We start from the raw sequence: 26,946 nt of genomic DNA, 5'->3' as shown, positions 1-26,946 counted from the left end.
GCATACATTCTTCTTAGTGGTTAATTGTTGTACAAGATGCGGACTTGTGATCCTATTTACAAACACCATTAGAACAAATCATTCTATTCATTAACAGAATGTAACTATATATCTATCCTAACCACTTTGAATACACAGATACAAAATGGACATTCATCTGTATACCCTTTTTTGTTAAGTTCCGTTATTTGAATATTATAGGTGTGTAAACTCAGCAAAATATTCTAAAAGAGTCCAGTATCCCATAATAGTATTGGGTCTTCCACTTAACTGGCAATGTTAGAAATTGTTTTTGTTTTGTTTTTTTTTAAATATTTATTTATTTTTATTTATTACATTTATTTATTGTGTGTGTGTGTGTGGCCAGCTCAGCCCACCAGGGGGCGGGGCTGACTGGCATGTGGTGCTGGAGGATTGAACCGCGGTCCCTGTGCTTTGCCAAGCTTGTTTCAAGTAGGTGCTTTAGACCACTGAGCCATCTCTCCAGCCCCTAGAAATTGTTGACCTGAGTCCCCCACAGCTCAACATAACAGCATGGCTTTATTTCTTATATTTCATTTTTATACTTTCCTTCTGGATGGTTAAGACTAAGGTAAAGCAGGACCTATGCAACAAGAGTTGTAGCTTTTGGGTCTGAGAAGGTCAGTGAAATCCCCTCAGGATTTATCCTGAGATCCTGTACCTCAGATTGTAGAACCTTTGTCAGTGTCAGCCATGTGGATGAGTCACAGCCATTGCTTGGCTAATGTGCTCTCTGTGAAAGCCTGAGAGAATGTTTTCTCCCCATGTGACTCTCCTTAGGCACACTCTACATCATCGATCACTTTCCTCTTTGGCCTCATAATCTCCTTGATCAGAAAATTTGGAACACTACCGAGTTACATGACGTTACAGTACAAGTTCTCATATGTCCTGAGTCTTAATTGACCTTGGAAGGCTAGGGCCAAAATGTTGGCTTTCCTTGTATCCTCCTTTCTCTCTAATTTTGGTCTGCAAACTTAGGTTGTTAACCCTCCAAAAGACAAGCTTATTGTTATTACCATACAACTTAGGCTGTTAAGCTTAACCTATCTGTCTGCATATCAAACATCTTAGGCATAATATGGAACAGGTATTTATCATCAAGTACTGACATGTTGAACTTTAAGTCCCTACAGAATTCAACATGGAGTATTTGTACCTCTAAGTGATGTAACTTGGTTGCTTCCCTGCTCCCCTGCCCTTCCCAAAGCCCTTTTCCCTTCCTCATTTACAAAGTTTTGTTTCCATATTTTCCTCCTTATTATTTTTTTTTAACTTTTCCCTTCTTTCCTTCCCCTTCTCCTCTTTCTTGTTCCTCTCCCCAGTTGAACATTTTCTATTTCAAAATACATTTCGTCCTTATTTATACTTTCACTTTCTCACACCAGAGAAACAATCCAGCCTTCACTTACGTGTGTCTGATTTATTCCTCTGAAGAGTATGGAGTCAAGGTGCATCCATTTGCCTAGAAATGTCTCGAGCACACCCTTCTTGATGGCAGAGTACCCCATTATATTAAAAAGACAAAACCCACATCTTCTTTATCCATTCACCAGTTGATGGGCACTTGGGTTGTTTCCAAGAGTTTTCCCAGCTTATCTTCTGAGACTAGTAGGACTTTGATAAAATTTCATGATCCTTATAATCACCTGACTACCACCAAACTGTGGCATGCCAGGATACTGCATTATAAGGAAAATGTTACCCACAACTGGTTCTGAGAAGAAAAATGATTGATCACTTCCAATGATACTGAGAAGGCTATCAGTGCAACCCAACAACGATTCCTCACTCAGACATTGGAAGAAAAAAGCATACTGGAAAGGGTAATTGTGTTCACAGAAGAAAGGAAAGGATGAAGTCTAGAAAACTAACAAATATCAGCCACTATAGCAAAAATGATAGCAGCCACACCTGAAATCTCAGATAAGGAGGAGTTAGCACTTAAGAGACAAACTGCAATCCACAAAAGCATTGTTTTGTGTAAAGACCAGGACTACTAACAAAAATCCATCGAATTCAACTTTAAAAAATTCACAGCAACTAAGACAAAAAACCTGGAGGCATGAAGTTCAAAGCCTAGCTCAGCGGCACAGCTCCTGCTGGGCAAGTGTGAGGCCGTGAGTTTGAATCCAGGTAATAAATAAATAAATGAATGAATAAATAAATTCAAAGCCATGGGATACAAATGGATCAGTTGTTAAATAATTAATATTTACTAGAGAAGAAATACAACATAAAGGAGTTCTATTTCCAACAGAACCAAAATAAATTAACCTCAAGATATGGTGTGTGCAGCATATGGTATTTATTAGAGAAAATTCAAAAGCAGAAAGAGAAATAAAAATGTGAATACATGAAGAGCTAAATTTGACTACTGTTTGGGAAGAGAGGATGTAGTAAAGTTAAAAATAAGTTACTGCAAGAGTCGATTCTACCAACAGAGTGTGAAGACAACTCAGAGTGGGGAAAAAGTCTTAGCCAGTTGTCCCCTCAGGCAAAAGACTTCTATCCAGAACACACAAAGAATTGAGGGCTAGGGAAACAGCTCAGTGTCTGGTGTCTACGTGGCTGCTTGGCAGGCACAAGTTGGGTTCGATCCTGGAACTGGAACCTCAGGTGGTGCCAGTCTGGAAGGGTACACCGTACTGCCCGGAAACTGGGTATGGTGGCGCATGTCTGTAATTCCAGCACTGGGGATGCTGAGACAGGAGGATCATTAAGAATCCAAACTGCATAGCAAGACCCTGTAGCAAATAAATAAATAATTTAAAACATTTTTTTAAAAAATCAACAATTATCAGACCCCTCCAAATTTAAGGATCTAATCCAAAAATAGGTGCTTGAGATGAGTACACACTTGTCAGAGGGGGAAATACAAACATCAAATAAATACAGCACATGAAAAAATGCTCAACATCACAGCTCAGGTGAGTGATGCAAATTAAAACAATGCTGTGTGCCCAGGCAGATAGCTCAGCAGAATCAGTGCCTGTCTGGCAAGGGCAAGGTCCCGAGTTGGAGGGCAGGGGGAGACTGAGACTCCATGTCACTGTAGAAATCAGGGCCGGCCAAATAGCTCAGTGGATTAAAGCGCCTGCCAGCAGGCACAAGGACTGGGGGTTCAATCCCCAGGCCCACATGTGCCAGCCCCACCCCAGGGGCACACTGAGACAGTGATTGAGACTGGGCATGGTGGCACACTCCTATAATCCCAGCACTAGGGAGGCTGTAAACGGGAGAATCACTACCAGTCCGATCTAGTAGTGAGACCCTGAACACCCTGTAGACCCTTCCCTAAAATACATGAAAAAAAAAAAAATAAATAAATAAATAAATAAATAAGGTCACAAAAACTAAGCAATTATCAATGCAACAGATAAATGGGCAGGAAGCTCTTGCAGAGTGAAAATGCTGCAAAGTGACAGCACAGGGCTGAGGTCAGAGAGACTACTTTGAACTCGGCTACCAAAGACGGTCTCTCTGAGGTGAACTTTTGAGCTAAGGTCTGTGTATCAGGATGGATTTGCCAAAAATAATTTCCACTGATTATAGCTCCATAAGGCTGCTCCTGGGAATTGCCCATGTATGGGGGCTAAATGTCACTGCAGAGGTCATGCAACAATGAACTTAGCAACAGCGCCAGCCAGATAGCTCAGCAGATTAAAGTGTTTGCTTAGGCAAACACAGGGGCCAGGGTTCAATCCACGGTGTGCCATGCATTGCCAGCCTTGCCCCTGGGGCTCACTGAGACAGCAATTTAGACTGGGCATAGTGGCCCACACGTGTAATCCCAGTGCTTGGGAGGCTGAAAACAGGAGGATCGCTATGAGTCCCATCTGTGTAGTAAGAACCTGTAGACACTATACTAAATAACTAAATACATTAGAAGGAAGGAAGGAAGGAAAAAAGGAAGGAAGGAAGAAAGAAAAAAAGAAAGAAAGAGAGAGAATATTGGACAAATGATAAAAACAATGCGTCACAAAACAGGAAATTCAGAAAACCAATAAACATGAAGACAATGCTCACATAGACAATAAAGAAATGTGACTTAAAACTACAAGATCACAGATCTTGCTAATTATAATGGTAAATATGTAAAAGATCAAGGTCATCTAGTGTGGAGAATGGAGATTCTTGCATCTGGTTGCTGAAATCTAGACGAATAAAGGGACAGTTAGCAGAATATTTTAAGATTTTTAAATGAGTGTGTCCTATGATTCAGCAGTAGAAATCAATGCTACAGAAATAGAGGCAGAAGTTACCTATAAGAAGGATGAGAGAGTGGCATTGTTTTTAATGGATAAAAAATGGGAAGTCCATTGTGCACCTACAAGCAGTGGGAGTGATTGACAAGGCCTGGTCAGAGCAGCACATGGAATGCCTTGCTGCCCTGAAAAGACAGTGACTGGCGCAGAGAGTTAGCTCAGAGGTCTAAGAGCCTGTCTGGCAAGCACAAGGACCTGCATTCAGTCCCCAGAACTACATGCTGTGCAGGCCCCAGAAACCCTGGGGAGGGGGGAATGTGCCACCACCGAAGCTGGGTGTGGTTGTGCACACCTGTGATCCCAGTGCTGGGGAGGCTGAGACAGGAAGATCACTATGAGCCTGAACTGCGTAGCAAGACCCTGTACCAAATAAATAAATAAACAAGACAATGCCTGACAGGTAGGTAAGGAAAGGAGCACTTAATGATTATACAAAATTTTTTTAAAATATATCTCTTTTTAGGTCTGTATTTGTCTAAGTAGAAATGAAAGGATGGACAGCAAATTAACAACAGTGACTTCAGCCACAGAAAGTTTGGAGGGGGAAAGGGATTTTCAGTTTTTATTTTATGTATTTTTTTTCTTTTTTTCTTCTTTTTTCCTTTTTTTTTTTTTCTATTTTATGTATTTTTAATAGAGAAGAAAAATTCACTCAGTTAAGGAACAAACGTTTATCTCATCCAGGAAGGGAACCTTTCCATTGTGAATTTCATCCCCTTAGGTGGTTTTGTTTTGTTTTGTTTTGTTTTGGTTTGGTTTGGTTCTTGGTTTTTTGAGACAGGGTCTTGCTATATAGTTCAGGCTGGTCTTAAATTCACTATGTAGCTCAGACTGGCTTCAGACTCACAGTGATCCTCCTGCCTCCACTTCCCAAGTGCTGCAGCAACTACAGGCCCACCCCATCATGCATTTCAGAGGAGGGCTACATCAGTACCAAGACGGATGTTTTCAGGCACAGCCCTGTTTCTTAAACAGCATGCAATTAAATGTCAAACAACAGAAAGGGAAATGGCGAGTGATATATATAACTAAAAAATATAAATGAATGATTGATAGAAATATGTAACTTCTTAAGATGGTTTTTAGGAGACAAAAACTAATTTGTACATGACACCCATTAAGTCAAACATCTATCAAGCTGTCAGAGAAGGGTGAAAGAGATCAATGCATCATTTTATTTTATTTTATTTATTTGTATTTGGTACTGGAGATCAAACTCAGGACCTTGAGCTTGCCAGGCAGGCGCTTATGCCACTGAGCTCTCTCTACGGCAAATGTATCATTTTAAAACAAGGGAGTGCTGTGCTACCACCTGGAACTGTGTAGTTTTACTTCCATGGAAAAGATCTGCTTAGTAAGCCACAAACAAAATTTCTGATAAGGAATCAAGCTCTTTACTAGTCCCCCGCTGCGTGCCAGGCTTTGTGCTTCAAGTAGAGCACTAGCTTTAATCCTTACCCTGGCCACTCTGAGATAGCTGGCGTCCCCCTTACAGAAAGGAAAGGCCGGGAGAGGTTAGTTAAGTTGCTCAAAGCCACGCAGCTGCCAGACAGAGAAGCCAGCCAGGATTCAAACACAGTCCTGATTCCAGAGCCCAAGGTGCGGTCCGCTGTACTAGCTAACCTCCATGGGTGAAAACGCAAACTCAGTGTTGGTAAAGACCTGCGCCTCTTGGGAAAGCACACCGCGGCGGAGCACCTGCCTCATTTTTTGAGTCAGCAGTCTGAGGTATTTCTAAGCCTCAGGAGACGCCAGACCACAGGAGGACTGTGTCTTGGTTTTGCCCTCAGACCCAAACTCTCCCTGTGGCAGAATCAGCTCCAAGAATTCTCAGACCCAAAGACAGAGGGAACGCGGGGGATTCCAGGGTAGAACGTCCACAGGGAGCTTTGTGATGCTGGGCCGTTGCCAGGCCACCAGGAGGCCCGGGGCTGGGGGCTCCCAGCACACCCTGCGTCCGCTCTTTGCTCGCGCTGGTCCCGCCACCTGCAGAGGACCGCGAGCATCTTCAGTGTCCAGGCCCGGAGCTGCCCGCGCCTTGCGTAGCTTTGTTCCCTCCTGCCTCCGCATCGCGCCCTCAGCTCCTGGAACCCCATCCCACGCCCTCCTTCCTGACCCCTCCTCCTCTCGGCCACTCAGGCCTCTCTCCCCTTCACCCCTCTGCCCTGACGACCCCACGCTGGCCCTTCATTGGGGTCCTCCCCCATCTCCCCCGCCACACACACAGCCTCCGCGCCTCTCCTGGCAGCTCCCGGTTGCTCTGCTTTCCTGCCCTACACTGAGCTGGCCGACTGTGCCTAGGGACAAGCATGGATCGGGGAGGAAAAAGAGGGAAAGTGAGTCCCCACGACCAGCACCCGAGCCAAAGGCCCCAGAAGGAGCCTAAGAGTAGGCAGAGAAAAAAAGTGAAGCTGAACGTGAAGAGGGGAAAAAAGAAGAAAGACATAGAGGAACTGAAGAAGGAGGTGGTCATGGTGAGAACTCCAGAACAGATCCCCTCTGAACACCTCCTCAACCCGCGCCCAGGCCAGAACTGTCCACTTCCGCAGTGTTTTCTCCTTCCCTCTGCAAAGGGCTGGAGCTCACCGTTTCTCCCTCCCTGACTCTCTCCTCCCTTTCAGGATGATCACAAATTAACCTTGGAAGAGCTGAGCGCCAAGTACTCCGTGAACCTGACACACGTAAGTAAGAAGCTCCCCCCAGGAGGTAGCAGGGCTCCGGCTCTGACTTGGCCGGGGCAGAGCCGAGCTAGAAAGCTCATACTGCTCTGTCTACCAGGCCATGGGCCGCACGATGCCGCTTGGAAAAGATGCCAAGGGTACCCACTCACGACAGCGCAGGGCTGGAGAAGGGAACAGGAATGGTCCCGAGCAGCACTTCTCCAACTTTTCATCCTGGGGACTCTTACATCCTTAGAATTTATCCATGACCCTGCGGAGCTGAACTTGTCTAATTGTATCATGTTAGTAATTAAAATAGAGCTGTAAAGTGTTTCCCAACTTATTTTAAAAAGAAGAGTAAGCTCACCATAAATTAGTATCAATAACATTTTATCAAAAGAACTCTATTTTTCAGAACTGAAAAATTAGCGGCATCTTTTTTTTTTTTTTTTTTTTTGCAAATCTCTTTAAGGAATATAGTTTTTTATGTAGCATAGGTGGTGTTTCGTATCTTTTCTGTATTCCGTCTCTTGCACTATGCATAGGTCAAGCAGCATTCAGAAAATTTCTACCACTCCAGGCATGGTGGTGCACACCTGTAATTCCACCGCTCTGGGAGCCTGAGGCAGGAGGATCACGAGTTTAAGGCCAGCCTGGGCAACTTGGGGAGTTAGCAAGGCCTTGCCTCAAAAAGTGAAAAGGTGCTGGGGAATATTTACTGCTCAGTTAAAGGCCCTAGTTTCAATCTCCAACACTGAAACAACAACAAAAACCCTACCACACATTCTTGAAAGTGAAGGTGAAAAGACAATGATTTAATATTTATTGTGAAAATTATTTAACTTTATGAGTGTCCTAAAAGAGCTTTGGGATCCCTTGGGCTTTTCAGAGGGCATTTTTGGGGGCAAATACATAAGCTAGCACCCAAGGCTAGAATGAGATTCAGTGCATTCATGCCTTTAGTTAGTTTTTTCTTTTTCCCCATTTCCAAGTTCGATAGTCAAAGTGTGGGTATCTGTAACGAATGGTACAAATTATGTCTCATCACTACAGTGGGCTTGCACCTTAGGATTATCTCTATTCATCTCCCCACCTGAACTCCCTAAAAGGAGAAATCATTCTTATCAATGTTGGTATTTTCACACTATCTGGCCCCAAGGTAGGCCTTCAGATTCAAAAGAGTGGGCTGGGGAGATAGCTCAGCGGCAAAAGTGCCTGCCTGGCAGGCTCAAGATTCCGAATTCAGTACCCAGTCCACATGCCCTGCCAGCCCCCAAACCAGCCATGGTGGCACACATCTGTGATCCCAACACTGAGGAGGCTGAGACAGGAGAATCTCTATGAGTCTGAACTACATAGCCAGAGCCTATATCAAAAACAAAAACAAACAAAAAACAAATTCAAAAAAGACTGTAAATAAACCCATAAACAAACCAATCTTGCTGTGGAAGCATGCTAAATGAGATCCCTTCTATAATCAAACTGGGGCTGGCCAAATAGCTCAGCAGATTAAAGCACCTGCAAGCAGGCACAGGGGCTGGAGATTCAATCCCCAGGCCTGGCATGCAGGTCCCACCTCCAGGGCATGCTGAGAGGGCAATAGAGACTGGGCATGGTGGTGCATGCCTGTAATCCCAGCTTTTGGGAGGCTATAAACAGGTGGATCCCTACAAATCTGATCTAGTAGTGAGACTCTGAACACCCTATAGACCCTTCCCTTAAAAAAAAAAAAAAAAAAAAAAAAAAACCTGATCTAGGAAGAACCTCCACATCGGCCTTCAGAGAGCTGTTTTGGTCTATGAGGTTATGACTTCAGGGTCCCCCTTACCATAACTGCCTCTTCCTTCCCAGCTCCTTCTCCATTCGTCTCTCTTCTCCCTCCACGCAGGGCCTTAGTCCTGAAAAGGCAAAGGAAATCCTGCTTCGAGATGGATACAACACACTTACCCCTCCCCGTACCATTCCAAACTGGGTCAAATTCTGTAAACAGCTGTTCACTGGCTTCTCCCTTCTGCTGTGGACTGGGTCCATCCTCTGCTTTGTGGCCTACGGCATCCAGGTGCATTTCCATCAGAAATCTGACAAAGATAATGTGAGTATGCTTTAGCTCAGCCCTGGGAACTCTTCTACTGAGTGCCCAACACTCCTGTCATCCTCCAGCCCAAATCCCTACGAGGCTCAGCTCTTCCTGAGGAGACCTGGGCCAGTCTTGGTTCCCTTGGCGTTTGAATAGACAGCTCTGGGTTCCACCCCCTGAGTTGCATCATTTGGCCCCAGAAGCTTTCTCTTGTTTCCCAATCACTCACCAAGGCCCTTTGAAGTCCTCTTCTCTTTCCCAGAATTGGAACCTCTTCCTCTTCCCTTTCCCTGCCTCCCTCCCTCCCCCTGAATCCTTGCTGATGAGCAGCCTTTCTGGAAAAGACAGGCATGTTCTCTGACCTGAGGTTTTTCTGACTGCTCCTGATAGCTCAGGACTGCTCCCCTAAAAGCCACACCTTCCCACCCATCCCAACTTCTTCTAAGCCTCTCTGTTTCCCACCTCAGCCCTCTAGTTTTAACTTCGCAAGCTGGTTTTGTAGAATAAAGAGGAAGAGAAGGACTTAGTGATAAGCCTTTCTTTCCTGTCCTCAGCTGTACCTGGGCATTGTTCTGGCTGTCGTTGTGGCCATCACGGGCTGCTTCTCCTACTACCAGGAGGCCAAGAGTTCCAAGATCATGGAGTCTTTTAAAACCATGGTGCCACAGGCAGGTTGGGTGTGGGAGGATCTAGGGAGAAGAGGTGTGGATGGGACCAGCTGTAGTTACTAAGCCCCCGGGAGAATTAATATCCCCTAATGAGGGGGATGAGTCTGCTGGTTTGGGGAGAATGGGCCCAGATTACTTCCTCAGCCCTGAGGGGTATCCAGGGAGGCTGGGAAGCCCTGGGAGAGACACAACATCACCCAGAAGTAGTCTAGTCTGGAAGGCACATTTGGATCCCATGAGGAAATACTGTATCAGCCCAGATGAGAATCTTTTGTTAAAAAAATAAATAAATATGGGGCTGGAGAGATGGCTCAGTGGTCTAAAGCACCTACTTGGAACAAGCTTGGCAAAGCACAGGAACCGCGGTTCAATCCCCCAGCACCACATGCCAGCCAGCCCCGCCCCCTGGTGGGCTGAGCTGGTCACACACACACACACACACACACACACACACACACACTAAATGAATAAATAAATTAAAAAAATAAATAAATAAATAAAAGGCAAGGTTGGTGGGGAGGCTGCATTCTTCCAATGTCAGTGACTTTGATGACAACAAAGAGCTCTGGAAATGCTGCAAATTAAAGGTGTTCCAAGAGACATGACAGCTGAATTCAATATTTAGTCCTGGACCTGATGCTATTCTAAATTATTTATTTATTTTTATTTATTACATTTATTTATTGTGTGTGTGTGTGGCCAGCTCAGCCCACCAGGGGGCGGGGCTGGCTGGCATGTGGTGCTGGGGGATTGAACCGCTGTCCCTGTGCTTTGCCAAGCTTGTTTCAAGTAGGTGCTTTAGACCACTGAGCCATCTCTCCAGCCCCCTGATGCTATTCTGCAAGAGAAAATAATACTTTATTTTCCTTCAGTGCTGGGAATTGAACCAAGAGTCCTAACATGCTAGGCAATTGCTCTACCACTGAACTACATCGCTGCCCCCAAACAAAGATATTTGGGGTCAAATAACAAAACTAGAATCCGGTTGGGAGATTAAAGAATTGTATAATCGTGAAACTCACTAAAACCAAAAAATATGTTGTGGTTATATAAGAGAATAACCTAATAAGAATTAGGAAAATTCTCAGGAGTATTCCGAAATACTTAGGATAGAAAAATCATGCTGGATATAACTTACCTTAGATAGTTCAGGGGGGAATAAAAGTATACACACATCATGAATGTAGATACATAAAAAACAATGACAAGGGCTGGCCTGATAGCTTAGCAGACTAAAGCGCCTACTTAGGCAGAGCACAATGGCCGGGCGTGCTGTGCCAGCCCCGTCCCCGGAGCATGCCAAGATGGCACTTGAGGCTGGGCATGGTGGCCCGCGCCTGTAATCCTAGCACTTGGGAGGCTGAAAACAAGAGGATCATTACAAGTCCGACCTATGTAGTAAGACCCTGTAGACCCTGTACTAAATACAGAAGGGAAAAAAAAAAAATGACAAAGCAGATGAGATTAAATGCTAATAGGTGAAGAAAGGTAGAGCTTATTTAGGTATTTGTAGTCTTATTTTTATTCTTGCAACTTTTTTTTGAGACAGGATCTCACTGTGTGGTTTAAAGTGGCCTTAAACTCACTAGTCAGCCCAAGCTGGCAGTGATCCTCCTGCCTCCGTTTCCTGGGATTACAGACATGCACCACCATACCCAGCCTCTTGCAACTTTTCTTAAGGTTAATTTTTTTTTTTTAATGAAAAGTTCTAAAAGGTATGAAGAAATAATATAATAATAGACAGGAGTTCCTAGGTGTAGGCCTGGAAGCTTTAAAGGAATAGGTTCTAAAATTTCCTAACAATGATAGCCTTGCTAGCTTTGGTATCAATATAATTTAATTTTTGCCTTGGATAAGAAGTTTTGAGAGAAAATATTTTGGTAGTTTTGAAGTAGAAGTTTGAAGAATAAACCAACCCCCAAATTTGGTTAAATTAAAATAATGTATTCTTTCTTCCCATCCTGTGGCCAGGTTGTTCTGGCCTGGGCTGGCCTCAGCTGGTGCTAGATGATCTCAGATGACCTCACCCATTTGTCTGAGGCCTAGGCTGAGACCACTGGGACAGTGGGGGCCTCTGTCCTCCTGCTCTCAGTTCTTCCAGGAGGATAGCTTGGGTTTGTCATATGGGGCAGAGGGCTCCCAGCAACAACAGGGCAAGCCCCAACCTGAAAGCACTTTTTAAGCCTCTGCCTGCATCGCTTTTGCTAATGTCTTATGGACCAAAGCAAGTCCTAGGCCTAGGAGTAAGGAGAGAGATCCTGCCTCATGATGGGAAGACCGCCCTTGCACAGGGCCCTGAAGCAGTGCTGTAGGAATGCGCTCCTTCCAAGACACCTTCAAGAATACTGTGGTGGGTGACGTGGCAAAAATGGGGAGTCAAGAGGGGGGAGTCTAGAATAGAAAAGTTGTAGGTGAGGAACAGCACGGGGGGAGCAGAAAGCTTTAGAAACAGCCCTGCTCTCTCTTCCCATAGAAAGCCCAGGTAATTCGAGGAGGAAAGAGGATGCAAATTGATGTACAAGAAGTAGTGGTGGGAGACCTGGTAGAGGTGAAGGCCGGAGACCGAATCCCTGCTGACATTCGGCTTATCTCTGCACAAGGGTGTAAGGTGAGGAGTGGTGGAAAGCTGAGGACTGAGCTAGTGTGGGCTTAGGTGACAGTAGGGACTTGGGCTCAGTTAAAGTATGATCTTAGCATTATAAGCCTTAAGAAGTTATGAGTGAGGTTGTGGCGACAGATGACGAGGTACTGGCCTGGACATTTGTTTCTCTGTATAGATCAGTGACGACATTGGTGATAGAGACACACTGTTTTACTGTAACTCAGGCTGCCTTTCTCTCTGTACTCACCTGACAACCCTTCCTCCTTCCCATCCCAGGTGGACAACTCATCCTTGACTGGGGAATCAGAGCCCCAATCCCGGTCCCCCAACTTCACCCATGAGAACCCTCTGGAGACCAGAAATATCTGCTTCTTCTCTACCAACTGTGTGGAAGGTGAATATTGAATCCTAAGCAGCATAGATGCAAAAGCATAGACTGAAACAGGCAGATTTCGGGAAGATCTTCTAAAGGTATTGGGGTAAGAACTGGTGGGCAGTTGGCCTTCAGAGAAAGGTTAAAGTTACTATTTTTACCTTTGTGCACTGAGGATACTAAAAGTCATTGCCCATGGTTTTTATTTTAAATAAAATAAGAATTATAAAGTGCTTAACTCAAGTCCCAAGTCATGAGAAGTGTCCCATAATTATCAACTATTATTCCAGCAAGTGAAAGGACTATGTTGCATGTGCTGACATGGGCACAGAGGGGAGGATTATTCATCCTGGTGAATAATCCACCCTGGGTGGCTCTTTCCCTGCTACGAGACTCCAAGAGAGGATCCTGCTTTGGAAATTTCAGACTTTGGCTTTGCTCCTAGAATCAAGGGCACCCTTGAGCTAAACGGGCGCTCTGGCCAAAGTGATGACACAGGACTCAACATCATTATGTCAGTCTCCTCTTTGCCCTTTTCCTTTAAAGCCTCCTGAAGACTCCCTGGAACACACTTGAAAACCGTGATTAATGCTTAAGAGTAAATTTGGGGTATCTAGAAATAGCTGCTCTTTACTGAACGCATAAATGCATTTTATTGGATGCACTATGTCAAGTGCTATAGATTTTCTCTCTGTTTCTCACAATGTGATATAGTAGGTATGATCCCTATTTTACACACGAAGGGCTAAGACTCAACAAAATTAAGCATCATATCAAAGAGTACAAGTCAACAAAAGGGATGATTAGGACTTCTAATCTGTCTCCAAAACGCATGCCCTTCCCAGACCCTCCTCGGCCCTAAAAGATGACTAATGTCTTCCCTTGTGATCAAATCATTTAAATTAAAAATTCATTAAAGGTTAACATTATGACTGAATAGACACTCAGGAAACATCAAGCCAGAAAATGTTATTCTCTAAAATTTAAAAATTGGACAGCAAGGTACAGGAGGCCAAACTGTCCCCAAAATTACTGGACTTCTGCTATTATGTTTCAGGAACAAATTTGCTCAGATTTGTTCTTCCCAGGTAGGTTTTCCACCAGCTATGTATGTACTCCAGTAGGAGAGCTGGAGAGAGGTGTGTAGCAGCGTTGCTTTGGGCAGTAAGCACCTAGGTAGGTGAAGAAGGGCATGCTGGGAGAGGAGCAGAACCCAAGATGAGACCAAGAGGGTGGAGCTAGGTTGAAGGGGCTCTTGAGTGTTAAACTGAGGAATTTTGGTGTGGTTTACAAGATAGTAGCATTTACCCAAGGCCAATTTGTCCTTTAAACTTTCCATAGAAAGAAAAGCATAACTTTAACTTGCACCCTTGCCTCTTAATTGTCATAACTATGGGCTTTAATGGGGCTACAGTACAATGTCTTTCTTTGGGCACTCACAGATTTTCCAGAGAGCCTGAGCTATTTCTCTGCTTATATGGATGGTATTTAAAAGAACTGGTCTGCCCTGTAATATAAGATGCATGGGCTTTAGTATTCCCCTAGACTGACACCAACCCATCCTGCCTCTAGACGTGTTGGGATTTGTTATTAAACTTTATCTCCGCAGCACAGGGAAACCATTGTGGAAGGAATAAAAATGAAGAACTAGACTAGATAGATAGATAGATAGATGATAGGTAGGTAGATAGACAGATAGATAGATAGATAGATAGATAGATAGATAGATAGATGAAACCAACTCTACCCACCCACCCCCATCCCAACAAGACCATAAAACCCTCTCAGCACCTCTCACTCACTTTATTTTTTTATTTTAATTTTATTGAGAAACAAATATGAATGAGACAGTTTCAAAGCTGATTAATAATCAATTTATAACAGTTTTGATAATCAATACATTGTACATTGTTATCTTCTTAGTGGTTATCCATAGTACAAGAAGCAGACATGATATCCTGTCCAAGCACTATTAGTACACCTCTTTCTTCTCATTGAATTAAGTGAAAGTAGCTGTATATCTATCCTAACTATTTTGCATATATAAATACAAAATGATCTTTTTTTTGTATCCCCTTTTTTTGTTTAGTCCTGTCAGAGGTGGATATTCTATTGGCATCTAAATACTATAGGTGTTTGAATTCAGCAAAACAATCCAACACTGTCTAGCAGTCTATAATATTAGTAGGTTATCCTCAGAAGTTATTGACTTGAGCCTTTTACAGTTCATCCTATTCTCACTCATTTTAGTGTCTTTATAAGACTCAAGAATGCCTCTTAGGGGCTGGGAAGATGGCTCAGTGGAATAAGCACTTTCCTGGCAAGCGCAAAGGCCTGAGTTCAAGCCCCAGTTCTGCAAAAAAAAAAAAAAAAAAAAAGCCTCTTAGATTGGAGCCTGAGTTCGATCCCTGATACCACAAAAAACAAAATGAAACAAAAGAAAATTTTAAAAAACATAAAAAAAATAATGCCTCTGACAGTAAGTTCAAAGGTTAAATGTGGAAAGTTTCATCTTGTGAAATTTCCAGAAATCTCCCTCTAAAAAACAAAAACAAAACAAAACAAAAAAACCACTGACCTGTCTGCAATTCGAGGACCCCACCTTCAGACTCGTATAGATAAAGGTGATCTTAGAAATGGAGGCCATCAGCTGCGCGAGGCTGATGTTTGTGGGAGCTGGTAATGAGTTGCTCTTCTAGATCCCTCATGCAATTTTATTATGAACCTTATGGAGACTCTAGCCAAATTCATCTAAGAGAAGAGGATAAATCATTCATTGAGTGCTTACTGTGTGCCAAACCCTGATCATCAGGGTTTTTAAAACATTCAAATTCCCAGCTTTGTAGATGTTTTAATCCCATTTTAAAATGAGTCTCACATCACAAAAGTAACTTGCCCCAGGGAACAGAGTTAGCTGTTTGGAAAGTTGAACTTCCAGCCCTGAATCTCCTAACTTAAGTGCTATTTCTATAATGTGTTCCTTTCCTGAGTAACTCTGATTTTAGGAATTTCAATCATTAAGGCAAAGCAAGAGGAGTTAATTTAGGCAGAGAATCTTGTCACACCCAGCATGTCAAGCCACTTAAGGGTGGCCTGCATTATGCACGTTAAAGCCAAACATGATGACCAGGTGCCCATTGCAGGGGAGTGGATAGGCGCAGGGAAGAGGTCAGACAAGCACAGAACCCAGCTGTCATGACCTGCGCTACCCGGCAGAGGTCAGGCTGGCTCCAGCTAGCAAGTTGGGAAGGGGGCTTGGGTCAGGCAGGGCTGCTCAGCTGCTGACGTGTGGGGCCAGAGAACCCCCGCTGTAGGGGAAGAGGAGGGCTGTCTTGGCCACTGCAAGACATCAGCAGCATCCCTCGCTTGTCTCCACTAGGTCGTCAGTAGCTAATTGGGGGCACCCAAAATGGCCCCTGATATTACATGTCCCTGAGAAGAGGAGGAGCGGGCAATTGCTCCCAGATGACAACCACCAGATTAGGAGATAGAGGGCTGCTGGGACACAGGATGCTGCTAGAGGGGTGATTGCTGTCTCTGGGGCTGTAGAAACTATTCAGCCGCTGAGGACAAAACAAGAAATGTACAGGCAATGGGAGATGTTCCAGCTAAGTGTAATGAAGGCATTCTTGACAGTGAAGGCAATTAAGCAATAGGATTGGGTATGTCTAGAGGGCCGTGAAATTGCCTTTGGAGATTGTTCTAACTTGGAAACCCTTACTTGTATGCACTACACACGAGGCAGACAGAACGTAGTGTCTTCCCAGAGGGCCTGCTACGCCCACCTTATTTTTGATCACAGCTTTCTTTTCTTAGGAACCAAGCCCAACAGCCTTCCCATTTCAGACTGGGCATATCTTGGTTGCTTGCCACAGACAAAAAAGAAACAGGATTTGTGTGTGTGTGTGTGTGTGTGTGTGTGTGTGTGTGTGTAACCAGGGATTGAACTCAGGCCCTTGCACTTGCCAGGGAAGCGCTTATTCTACTGAGCCATCTCCCTGGCCCCTAGAAAAAGGATTTGTGTTTTTCCTTTTGACTCTCACATTGAGCACAGAACCTTTCTATGTCTGAATTGGGCAAAGATTTTCATATCAACCATCCATTTTTCCAGCAGATACCAACTAGGGGTCCCAGAATTCAACTGAATACTGACTCTGTCTTGCTGGAACTTACACTGAGTGAGGACTGAGTCTCACGAGACTGAGGTTGTTCATCTGTATCTCAGAGAGGCTGCTAAAAATCAGGGCTCCTGTGACCCCTTCCTTGGGTTCAGCTAAGGGGCTAGAATGATGACTCACTGATCTCAGGAAAGTGCCTGGCTTATATTTTCCCATTTATCATGGAGGACATTAAAAAGAGGACCACCAAGGTGGAAGAGATGCTGAGGGCATGGGGTGGCAGAGGACAGGGACTTCTGGCCCCTCTCTGGGTACTCCATCTCCCAGGTTCCTCCACATGTCCACCAACCTGGATCTTCTCGAAACCCAGTCTTCTTGGAGGTTTTGTTGTTTTTTTTTTTTTTTTTTTTTAGGGAAGTTTCATTACATGGGCATGACTAATTACATCACTGGCCATTAGTAAGCAATCCATCCCTCCTCCTCAAAGGTAGAGCAGTGGGGTTAAACCCCGAAGCTGGTTCTCCTGTCCTTAGTTCCATCCTGTAGTGCTCTCCAGGACCCCACCAAGAGTGACTACATCAAATCAAAAGATTTTCTTATCTCCCAGGAAATTCCAGGGGATTTAGGAGCTATGTGTCAGAGACTCCTATCACTCAACTACAAAGGTCTTAGGAACTAGGATCAAAGACTATGTATGAAAACAAAAGATTCTCCTAGCAACTCTGTCTTGGGTTTTTAGGTGCTTATCATATGCAATATCACACTCTCTTCCTTTGGTCCACAGGAACAGCCCGGGGTGTTGTGATTGCAACAGGAGACTCCACTGTGATGGGCCGAATTGCCTCACTGGCATCAGGCCTGAAAACCGGCCAAACCCCCATTGGTGCTGAGATTGAGCACTTCATCCACCTCATAACTGGGGTGGCCATATTCCTTGGCGTCACTTTTTTTGGGCTCTCTCTTGCATTGGGCTATGGCTGGCTAGAGGCCGTAATTTTTCTCATTGGGATTATTGTGGCCAATGTACCTGAGGGGCTGCTGGCTACTGTCACTGTGAGTATCGAGGGTGGATGGTGGCATATGGGCCAGTGAACACCCAAGGAAAATGAAATCGTTCATGCATTTTTTTGTTGTTGAATCTCTCAAGTACAGAGCATTTCCAAAAGTGTATAGATCAGAAATTACTAACTGCCAATATCACGTGGGCTTTTTCTGCCATATTTTCTGGCCTCTTTCTCTTCAGTGAGAAAGTGAGTTTCAAAGAAGAAAGCACTGGGCATAGGTACTCAAGAGTGAGTTCCAGAGGCTGGAGATTTGGCTCAGTGGTAGAATGCTTGCCTAGCAAGCTGGAAGCCCTGGGTTTGGTCCTCAGCACCAAAACCAAAAAATAAGCCTCCCCTACGAGTAAGTTCTAGCCCTGGATGTACTAGCAGGTGACGTTGGCCAAACCACTTGATATCTCCAGGCCTCAGTTTATTCATCAGTGTATAGAGAAAGGTTCATTTATGATTATGCAATCCTGCTAGGAGCAAGGGCCCTGTAAATTCAGTCTTTGAGCTGATGCTGGACATTGTGAGTTCCAGAAGAGAGCATTACATCTTTTTTTAAGAATGGGAGGTACCTTTTTTTGTCTCTGCCCATTGCATTATTGGATTGCTATAGTTAAATTCCATTACGTTGAGCAGAAATATGATTGTTGCATCCTCATTTTTTTTTCTTTTTTCTAAAAAATTTTATTTATTTATGTGTGTGTATGTGTGGCCAGCTCAGCCCACCAGGGGGCAGGGCTGCCTGGCATGTAGTGCTGGGGGATTGAACCGCGGTCCCTGCGCTTTGCTAAGCTTATTCTAAGTAGGTGCTTTAGACCACTGAGCCATCTCACCAGCCCCTGCATCCTCATTTTGCCAGCTGAAAAAAAACATACAATAAGTTGGTTCTCTTTTACAATCTAGCCCTTCAGGGGTGTGTGTGTGTGTGTGTGTGTGTGTGTGTGTGTGTGTGTCAAACCCAAGGTCTTGGGGATGCCACACAAGTGGACTACAATTAGGCAGCATCCCTGGACCTTTAGCTTTTTGGTGGTAGCCATTGTGTCCCTTCCAAGTCTCCAATGGGGGGGAAAGGTGATCCTGTGTCCTTCAGTTCTTGCTATGACAAGGTTTTTAGACTCCTTGTCTTGCTGATGACATGTTTGGGATGTGCTCTAGTTTGTCATTATTGTTCCTAAAGTAGAAATGAGACTAATGCTCGGGTAATATTTAAACTAATATGAAAGCATTTGGACTGGGGATATTATGTGTATATACTAAACCTCATGATTAGAATCCTGTACTTATGTTAAGCACACACTAAATCTCCATTAGCTTTTTTTTTTAAACCATTTTTTAACATTTATTTATTTGTGTGTGTGTGTGTGTGTGTGCGCGCGCGCACGTGTGTGTGTGTGTGTGTGTGTGTGGCCAGCTCAGCCCACCAGGGGGCGGGGCTGGCTGGCATGTGGTGCTGGGGGATCGAACTGCGGTCCCTGTGCATTGCCCAGCTTGTTCCAAGTAGGTGCTTTAGACCACTGAGCCATCTCTCCAGCCCCTAAAGCTCCATTAGCTTTTATTTATTTACTTATTTGTATTTTAAGGAAGGGTCTACAGGGTGTTCAGGGTCTCATTACTAGATCAGACTCATAATGATCCGCCTGTTTACAGCCCCCCCAAGAGCTGGGATTATAGGCCTGCACCACCACGCCCAGTCTCAATCTCCATCTCAGCATGACCCCTGCACCTACTTGGAGGCACTTTACTCTGCTGAGCTATTTGTCCAGCCCTTCCATGAGCTTTTAAGACAGATTTTCCTAGCAACTCTATCTTGGGTTTTAGGTGGCCTACCAAGTCAAAACTGGGGGCAGAGCCACGCACCTGATTTCTGCTGAATTTGTAATCAACAAAACTCTTCTGGTTTAAATGATTTCACATGTCCCTTTCTACGCTACGATGTTCCTCCTCAATATCATCATCCTCTCTGGAAAAATTAGACGGAAGAGAAAGGAATGACCTGGATTTGGATAGGAGAGAGGCCTCTGGGCAGAACAGCTGGAAGACCTTAGGGGAGAGGGTCAGCTGTGTGATAGTCAGGCAAAGGAATACATGGAATCTCTTGCCGGAAACCACAAACACAATCACTTCCTTAGCTTCCTCTACCATGGGCACAGATGGAATTGCTAAGGAGCGTGAAGGAGCACAGGGGAAATAGAAAAGAACACATTTCCAAAACAAAATAGCGTGAGCAGTCCACGTTCTCTGTCCCTTCTCTCCCTGCCTTCTGGCCTCAGGTGTGCCTGACGCTGACAGCCAAGCGCATGGCACGGAAGAACTGCCTGGTGAAGAACTTGGAGGCTGTTGAGACGCTGGGATCCACATCCACCATCTGCTCGGACAAGACGGGCACCCTCACCCAGAACCGCATGACTGTTGCCCATTTGTGGTTCGATGGGACTGTGCACAATGCTGACACCAGCGAGGAACAGACTGGTGACTAGTGGTGTGGGTGGATCCAGAGTGGTGGGATTTGGGGTGCTATGATGGATGAGTCAAGAGAATCCAGTCACAGAGATGACTGGAGAGAAGGCCAGGGTAAGAAACAGAATATAAACAACACCCTGATTTCAAAACCTTCCCATACCTTATAGTCCTTTCCTTCTTCCTCCCTAGCGAAGTTCTCCAAGAGCTCTGATACCTGGTTCATCCTGGCCCACATTGCTGGTCTCTGCAACCGAGCTGACTTCAAAGCTGAACAGGAGATGCTGCCCATAGCTAAGGTGTCAGGCCCATGGGTGAAGAGGGTGCCTTGGTGTCCCTAGCCTCAGACTTTCCTCCCCTGAGGTTGCGGTAGTTTCTCCCACATAGCCCTTCTCCCTGGCCACGGATAAGCCCTGCCTGCTGCTGACACGCACTGGGGCTTATTGTACAAACTCATCCTGGCAGCGGGAAACAACAGGGGATGCGTCAGAGTCAGCCCTCCTCAAGTTTGTCGAGCAGAGTTTCAGCTCTGTGAAGGAGATGAGAGAGAAAAACCCCAAAGTGGCAGAGATTCCCTTTAATTCTACCAACAAGTACCAGGTACAGAACCAACAAAGGTGTGGGGGAGGGGGAGACTCATCACTGGAGGAAGGGAGTTTTGCCTCTGTCTTCAACCTCGCCTCCAGCAGTGGGATAGCTCAGGAGAGAAGAATCCCAATTAAGAGGAAGCCTTAACTCCAGAAGAGGTGACAACCAGGCCAAGAGAGGTGGGCCAAGTGACAAGAGACGAGGCCGTGCATTCTAAGCCAACCTCTGACCTGCGCCACTTGGACAGAAAGCAAACCCAAAAACCTCTCTCTGAAAGGTTGGAAGGGGACACAGGCTCATCAGGGATGTTATGTTGAGGTCACAAACAGCCGCTTGAGGCGCCTGTGTCCACTATGAGATTTGCCACTGCAGAGCAAAGTCCCCTTGGCAGGGCATTCTGTTTCATCGCCTTCAAGTGATTCCTTTTGCTCCACGCCTGCATTTCCAGTAGCTGCTATCAGGTGTGCTGGTGACTGAGTCTCCAGAGTGGCCGTGAAGTTTTTATTTCCCAGTGATTTATTGATCTGTGATCTAGGGAGGAGCAGACAAGAGGAAAGGAAACCCTGGGTGACGGTAGCAGTATGCAAGCCATAAAACTCACAGTACTTCTTTGTCAAGTGACAGTCTTGGTAGACTCGAAGAGAAGGTTCCAGTAGAAAGTAGGGGACACTGGATTTACCATGCCTAGTACTCTCCAGGTCATCTGAGTTCTATAGGTGCGGTAGGAGTTGCTTGGGAGAGTGGGGTCCCCAATTCCCCCCACTGCTGTAAAGGCTGAGCTTTCAGCTGTGTGTAGCACAAAGCCCCCATGTCAGTTTTGCCTTTCTGTCTTAAAAAAACACATGATAGAATAACACAATCTGTGTAGATTTTTAAAAACCCAGTTACCTATACTATATGATAGGTTCTGGCCCTAGTAGGAATTGCTGAATTATTATGGTTGTCATCTAACATGGCTGAAGACCTTAAAACAAAAGCTTATATCCAAGGGACCACCTCTCCCCTTCTTCTCCAACCCAGCCCAGGGAGCAATTTCCTTTCACCTTTCCCGCCACCTCAGGGAAGGCCCCAATCAGCTCCTCAGGTATATCTAAACATTCCACTCAAACCCCACCCCTGACAAAAAGCCATGAAAGCCTCAGCCTCCCTTTGTTCCAGTTCAAAGAATCCTTTATCTTCCCGGAATTCTCTCTGTGTCCTCAAAGATAATAAAGCCCCTTTCTCCTTCTCTTTCTCCTGCTTCTGTTTTTCTGCTGTATAGTTGCCTGAAAAAAAACCTATCAGTATATATTCATATTAAATGCAGAGCAAGTAAGAGCTAAATAGATCCATGCCTTCCTGTCTTGCCTATTACACTAGTTTTTAGTCAGTGTAATAAAATAGGTCTCCTAGGCTGAGGTTGCAAATTTGATTTCCATGTTTTTGACATTTGGTGGCCTCAGTAACCAGACAGGAATTTTGTGGCTTGGCAATGCCTAAGTAAAGCCTTCAGAAAGAATTAGGCACCTCTCCCATGGTGTGATTTAAAATAAAAGCAAAATATGTTCATAACATTGATAGGATAGCCAACAAATAGCAACAGGCCCTAAACTGACCATGTTAAAGACTCTTCTGAACTGCTGACTATTCAGCTCAAAGGACAGGACTGTCTTTCGATGGGCACCATGTGCACCAGGCCAGCTCAGCAGGCACCTGCCCTGGGGGACTGAATTAGCTGCCTTTACCAGCTTGCTGTAAAGACTGGCCACTCTCTGCAAGGGACACCTGAGCGTACTAGCCATTCCCACAGCTCACTATCTTTCCTTCTCTACAATGGAAGTGAAAGGTAAATTCTCTGTTCTGGCATTTCCGGTTCCTCCCTCCACCCTCTCTATCTGTAGTCTTCTATCAGGATGTGATTTGTCTGTGCTTAACTTGGTCTCACACTCATTTCTGGGTCTTTTATTCACTGAGCAAAGATTTCTTGAGTATTCAGAAAGTTGAGTTTTCTTAACTTTTTTTTGGTGGGGGGTCTTTTTGAGACAGGGTTTCACTATATGGTTCAGGCTGGCCTTGAACCCACTTTGTAGCCCAGTCTGACCTCCAACTCACAGCAATCTTCCTGCCTCAGCCTCCTGAGTACTGGGATTATGGGTATGCATCACCACACTTGACTTTTCTTAACATTTTGTAGCTTTCTGCCTAAGGAGTCAAGGGTTTTTCCTGTGAAATGTTTAAGCATATTTTTTCAACTTCATTGAATAGTCTCTAATTGCAATGGCTGTAACCACAAGCTGGTTTTATTCCCAGCTGCCTTCAGGGCAAACTGTCTGTTCTCCCCTGGGCTCCCACACTTCCTTTCAAAACACGGATTTTGTTCCCTACAGGCAACACAGCAGGCGTTTCCTGTCCCTCAGAGGAAGCTGCTGGGACTGTGACCCACACCTGTAATCCTAGCTACTCAGGAGGCTGAGGCCAGGGGCTAGGAGGAGCATAAGTGGAAACTAGCCTAGGCAATACAGAGAGACCCTGTCTCAAAGTAAAATTAAAGAGACAGGGCTGAGGGTGTAGCTCAGTGGTAAACTGCTTGCCTAGCATGCACCAGGGTCCAATCCTCAGTACCATAAAAAGGATGTTTTTTAATTAAAAAAAAAATTGAGGTACTCATGGAGAATTTGTTTTCATGGATCAGGGAGCAGGAGAAAATGCAAAAGCTCAGCTGATCTTATATCTCCCTCCTGGTTGCTGTGGTTGCCACCTCATGAATATGTCCCCTTCCTGTCCACTGCCCCCAAATACTAGCTAGTGATCTCAGATGGCACCAGGATGCCTGATCTATCAGGCTTCACAATTTTCCAAGTATTTGTTTTTTCACAACTCTCTCACCTAAAACCCAGTAAGGTAGTCAAGGCAGAACTTTTCACGTGTTTATGGAAGGAACTAGATTTTGCAGAGTTAAGTGGCCTGACCTGAGGCTGTAACACTAATAAGACACTCATGCAGGTTGAATTTTTGTTTTTCTTTTTCTGCTTTTTTTTTTTTTTTTTTTTTTTTTCAGAACCGGGGATTGAACTCAGGCCCTTGCGCTTGCCAGGGAAGCGCTTATTCCACTGAGCCATCTCCCCAGCCTTGGTTTGGTTTTGAGACAAGTTCTCACCATGCTTTGGGCTGGCCTTCAACTCACTATGTAACACAGGCTAGCCTACGACTCAACACCTCCAGCCTCAGTCTCCTGAGTTTAAGGGTTACAGGCATGAGCCGTTGCACTTGGCAAACACTGGTCTTGGGCTCTTGTGTGTTGTGTCTCCCATGCTTGGTTGTGCTCTCTGTCAGCAGTGAGAGTGTTTGTCTTACCTTGAGAACTCTGAGACTCCTGTAACAGAGGAGATGGGTTCAACCTTGACTCTATTTGGGGGCAAGTGGTACAAAGGAAACAGTGAGGAAGAACATGAAACAGTTTGCTTGTTGTATTTTTTACCTTCAAAACCTTTTAAAAAGCTGAAGTAGGAGAATCACAGTTGTGTACCCAGGTTGGGTTACATAGACACTCAAGGCCAATCAGAACCATATAATGATACCGCGTCTGGAAACACAGCACAAAAGGCCTTACCCTTGGCTTTTGCGGCTGCTCCTGGCCCTGTCCTTCAGTCCCACCACTGCTTCCCCGCAGCTGTCCATCCACCAGTGTCTGGAGGACAGCTCCCAGGACCACGTGCTGATGATGAAGGGCGCTCCGGAGAGGATCTTGGAGTTCTGCTCCACCTTCCTCCTGCACGGGCAGGAGTTCCCAATGGACGATGACTTGAAGAACACCTTCCAGGACGTCTACGCAGAGCTGGGAGGCCTAGGGGAGCGTGTGCTCGGTGAGGCACCCCGGAAGCAGGGCATGAAGCTGGCTGGCTGTGGAGTGCACAGTTAAGGATATGGGGGAAGTGGGACAGGAACACAGAAAGATAAATGACTGCTGGCCCCTTCTTTCTTTCTCCAGGGTTCTGCTTCTTGAATCTTCCAAGCAGCTTCGCAGCAGGCTTCCCCTTTAACACAGATGAAATAAATTTTCCCATGAGCAACCTGTGTTTTGTGGGCCTCATATCCATGATTGACCCTCCCCGTGCTGCTGTGCCTTCCGCTGTGAGCAAGTGTCGGAGTGCAGGGATTAAGGTAACTTCCTGCCCACCCAAGGTGACCTGTCATAGCGTGGAGCTGCTAGTAGAAAGCCTCGCACAGAATAGGTGCTTGGTAATCTTGGCTTAATAGATTTCTGCCTCGTTGGGCTGGGAATATAGCTCGGTGGAACAAGCACTTGCCTGGCAAGCCCAGAGTCCCAAGTTTGATCCCCAATACCACAAAAGAAAAAAAAAAAAAGTTGAAAAAAAATTTTTCATTAGATTTCTGCCTCCTTGAGCTTATGGTTTTGGTTGTGGTTTGGAGGTTCTTAAAATTTATTTATTTTTATGTATATATTTATTTTGAGATGAAGTCTTACTTTGTTGCCCAGGCTGGTCTCAAACTCGAAAACTCCGGTGATCTTCCTGTCTCGGTCTCTTGAGTAGCTGGGATTACAGAGAGGGCTGGTCTTGTGGTTTTTTAGTTTTAAAAGATATTTGATACTAACTTCTCTCTACATCAAGAATCCTATCTTGGAGCCGGGGAAATGGCTCAGTAGAATAAGTGCTTGCCTGGCAAGATCAAGGGCCTGAGTTCAATCCCTGGTTCTGCCAAAAAAAAGAGGTGGGGGGGGGGGAATCCTATCTCCCACTGGACATTAGAATCACCAGGAAAACTTGAAAAATCTGATGTCTAACACACATCCCAGATCCATTAAATTAGAAGTTCTCAGGATGGTCCCAGGAATCTATAGAGATCCCAATGAGTGGACAAGTTTGAGAACCAGTGTCCAGCATAGCGCGTCTCAAACTCGACCCAAGGAAGCCACTAGGTGGTGATGCTGAAGCTGCAGGTCTACAGACCACACAGGGAAGTGCTAGGATGTGTGGTGCTGGGATGAGTGGAAAAGTGGAAAGAGGCAAAGGGGCTGAGGGGCAGGTGGGGAGCAGTGAGAATAAGATGCTGTTATGGTTTGTGTCTAGTGGTCCCCGCAGAGCTTCATGCAGTCATGGGGCGGCTTCTAGAATTTGTGATTAATTCATGATGCAATGCAGGGATTTGGGTGTGAGTGCTACACCCACCCTGAGGCAGATAATCTGCATGCAAATGTAAGGCGGGGACAGGGGTTTGCTCTCTGCTACAGCTGCTGCCCCTCCCTTGGCTCTTTGCTGTTTATTGCCACAGTGAACAGCTGCCCTCTGCCATGTGCTGCTCTGTTTTGGAGCCATCTGAGTAAGGACTGAAACCTCCACTAGCTGTGAGCTAAATAAACCTTTCCTTCTTTAATTTTGGATGTGGGGTATTTTGTCCCAGCAACAAGAGAAAAATAACTGAGACAGATCCTGAGAGCAATAGAGTTCTCAGTGGATCTGACTTGGAGTGAGCAACTTCCCTAACAGGTTTATGTCCAGGAAAGAAAGCTGGAAATGTCAATAAATTGGCCCAACTGTAAAACTCGGCTGAAAAAACCTAGAGCGGGGAAGTCCTCTCTGATAGGGTGGGCCTTGGACTTCAGGTATGGGGGCAGAGGGATTTCTCTAACCCTGAGCTATGGCGCCTGCATTTCCTGGATCAGAGATAATACATGGCACCTTCCATGCTTGTGCCTCATATTCTGAATCTCCTGCCTACCCTGGGTCCCGGACCTGGAGAAGGGCAGGTTGGCACAGCCATGTGGAAGTATTTAGGGAGGAGGAGTATATTTGACCTCTGACTGTTGGCAATTTGTCCAGTGGTCAACCCGAGCCATTCTTAGTGCAGAGATTGGTCACTAGAGAGGGAAAGTAAGAAAGGATACAGGGAGTTATTTTTTAAAAAACATTTATTTTGGGGCTGGAGAGATGGCTCAGTGGTCTAAAGCACCTACTTCAAACAAGCTTGTCAAAGCACAGGGACCGCGGTTCGATCCCCCAGCACCACATGCCAGCCAGCCCCGCCCCCTGGTGGGCTGAGCTGGCCACACACACACACAATAAATA

General features: G+C 45.2%; 1 protein-coding gene across 1 annotated transcript in view; it reads left to right on the top strand.

Annotated features, from left to right (window-relative positions):
• The first annotated feature begins 6,296 nt into the window (after positions 1-6,296).
• Positions 6,297-26,946, top strand: part of Atp1a4 (ATPase Na+/K+ transporting subunit alpha 4) — a 42,805-nt gene continuing 22,155 nt past the window's right edge. Inside the window, exons 1-12 of the mRNA XM_004639938.2 lie at positions 6,297-6,763; positions 6,911-6,970; positions 8,838-9,041; positions 9,581-9,698; positions 12,172-12,302; positions 12,573-12,690; positions 17,572-17,840; positions 20,107-20,305; positions 20,486-20,592; positions 20,759-20,893; positions 24,531-24,723; positions 24,849-25,021. Coding sequence (XP_004639995.1) covers positions 6,599-6,763; positions 6,911-6,970; positions 8,838-9,041; positions 9,581-9,698; positions 12,172-12,302; positions 12,573-12,690; positions 17,572-17,840; positions 20,107-20,305; positions 20,486-20,592; positions 20,759-20,893; positions 24,531-24,723; positions 24,849-25,021 — 1,872 coding nt within the window. The 5' untranslated portion in view covers positions 6,297-6,598. The remainder of the gene's footprint in view (positions 6,764-6,910; positions 6,971-8,837; positions 9,042-9,580; positions 9,699-12,171; positions 12,303-12,572; positions 12,691-17,571; positions 17,841-20,106; positions 20,306-20,485; positions 20,593-20,758; positions 20,894-24,530; positions 24,724-24,848; positions 25,022-26,946) is intronic.

The sequence above is a fragment of the Octodon degus genome, unplaced genomic scaffold, assembly GCF_000260255.1.
Source record: "Octodon degus isolate 3935 unplaced genomic scaffold, OctDeg1.0 scaffold00116, whole genome shotgun sequence".
In the NCBI taxonomy this organism is placed as follows: domain Eukaryota; kingdom Metazoa; phylum Chordata; class Mammalia; order Rodentia; family Octodontidae; genus Octodon; species Octodon degus.
This window is presented reverse-complemented; position numbering and strand designations above follow the sequence as displayed.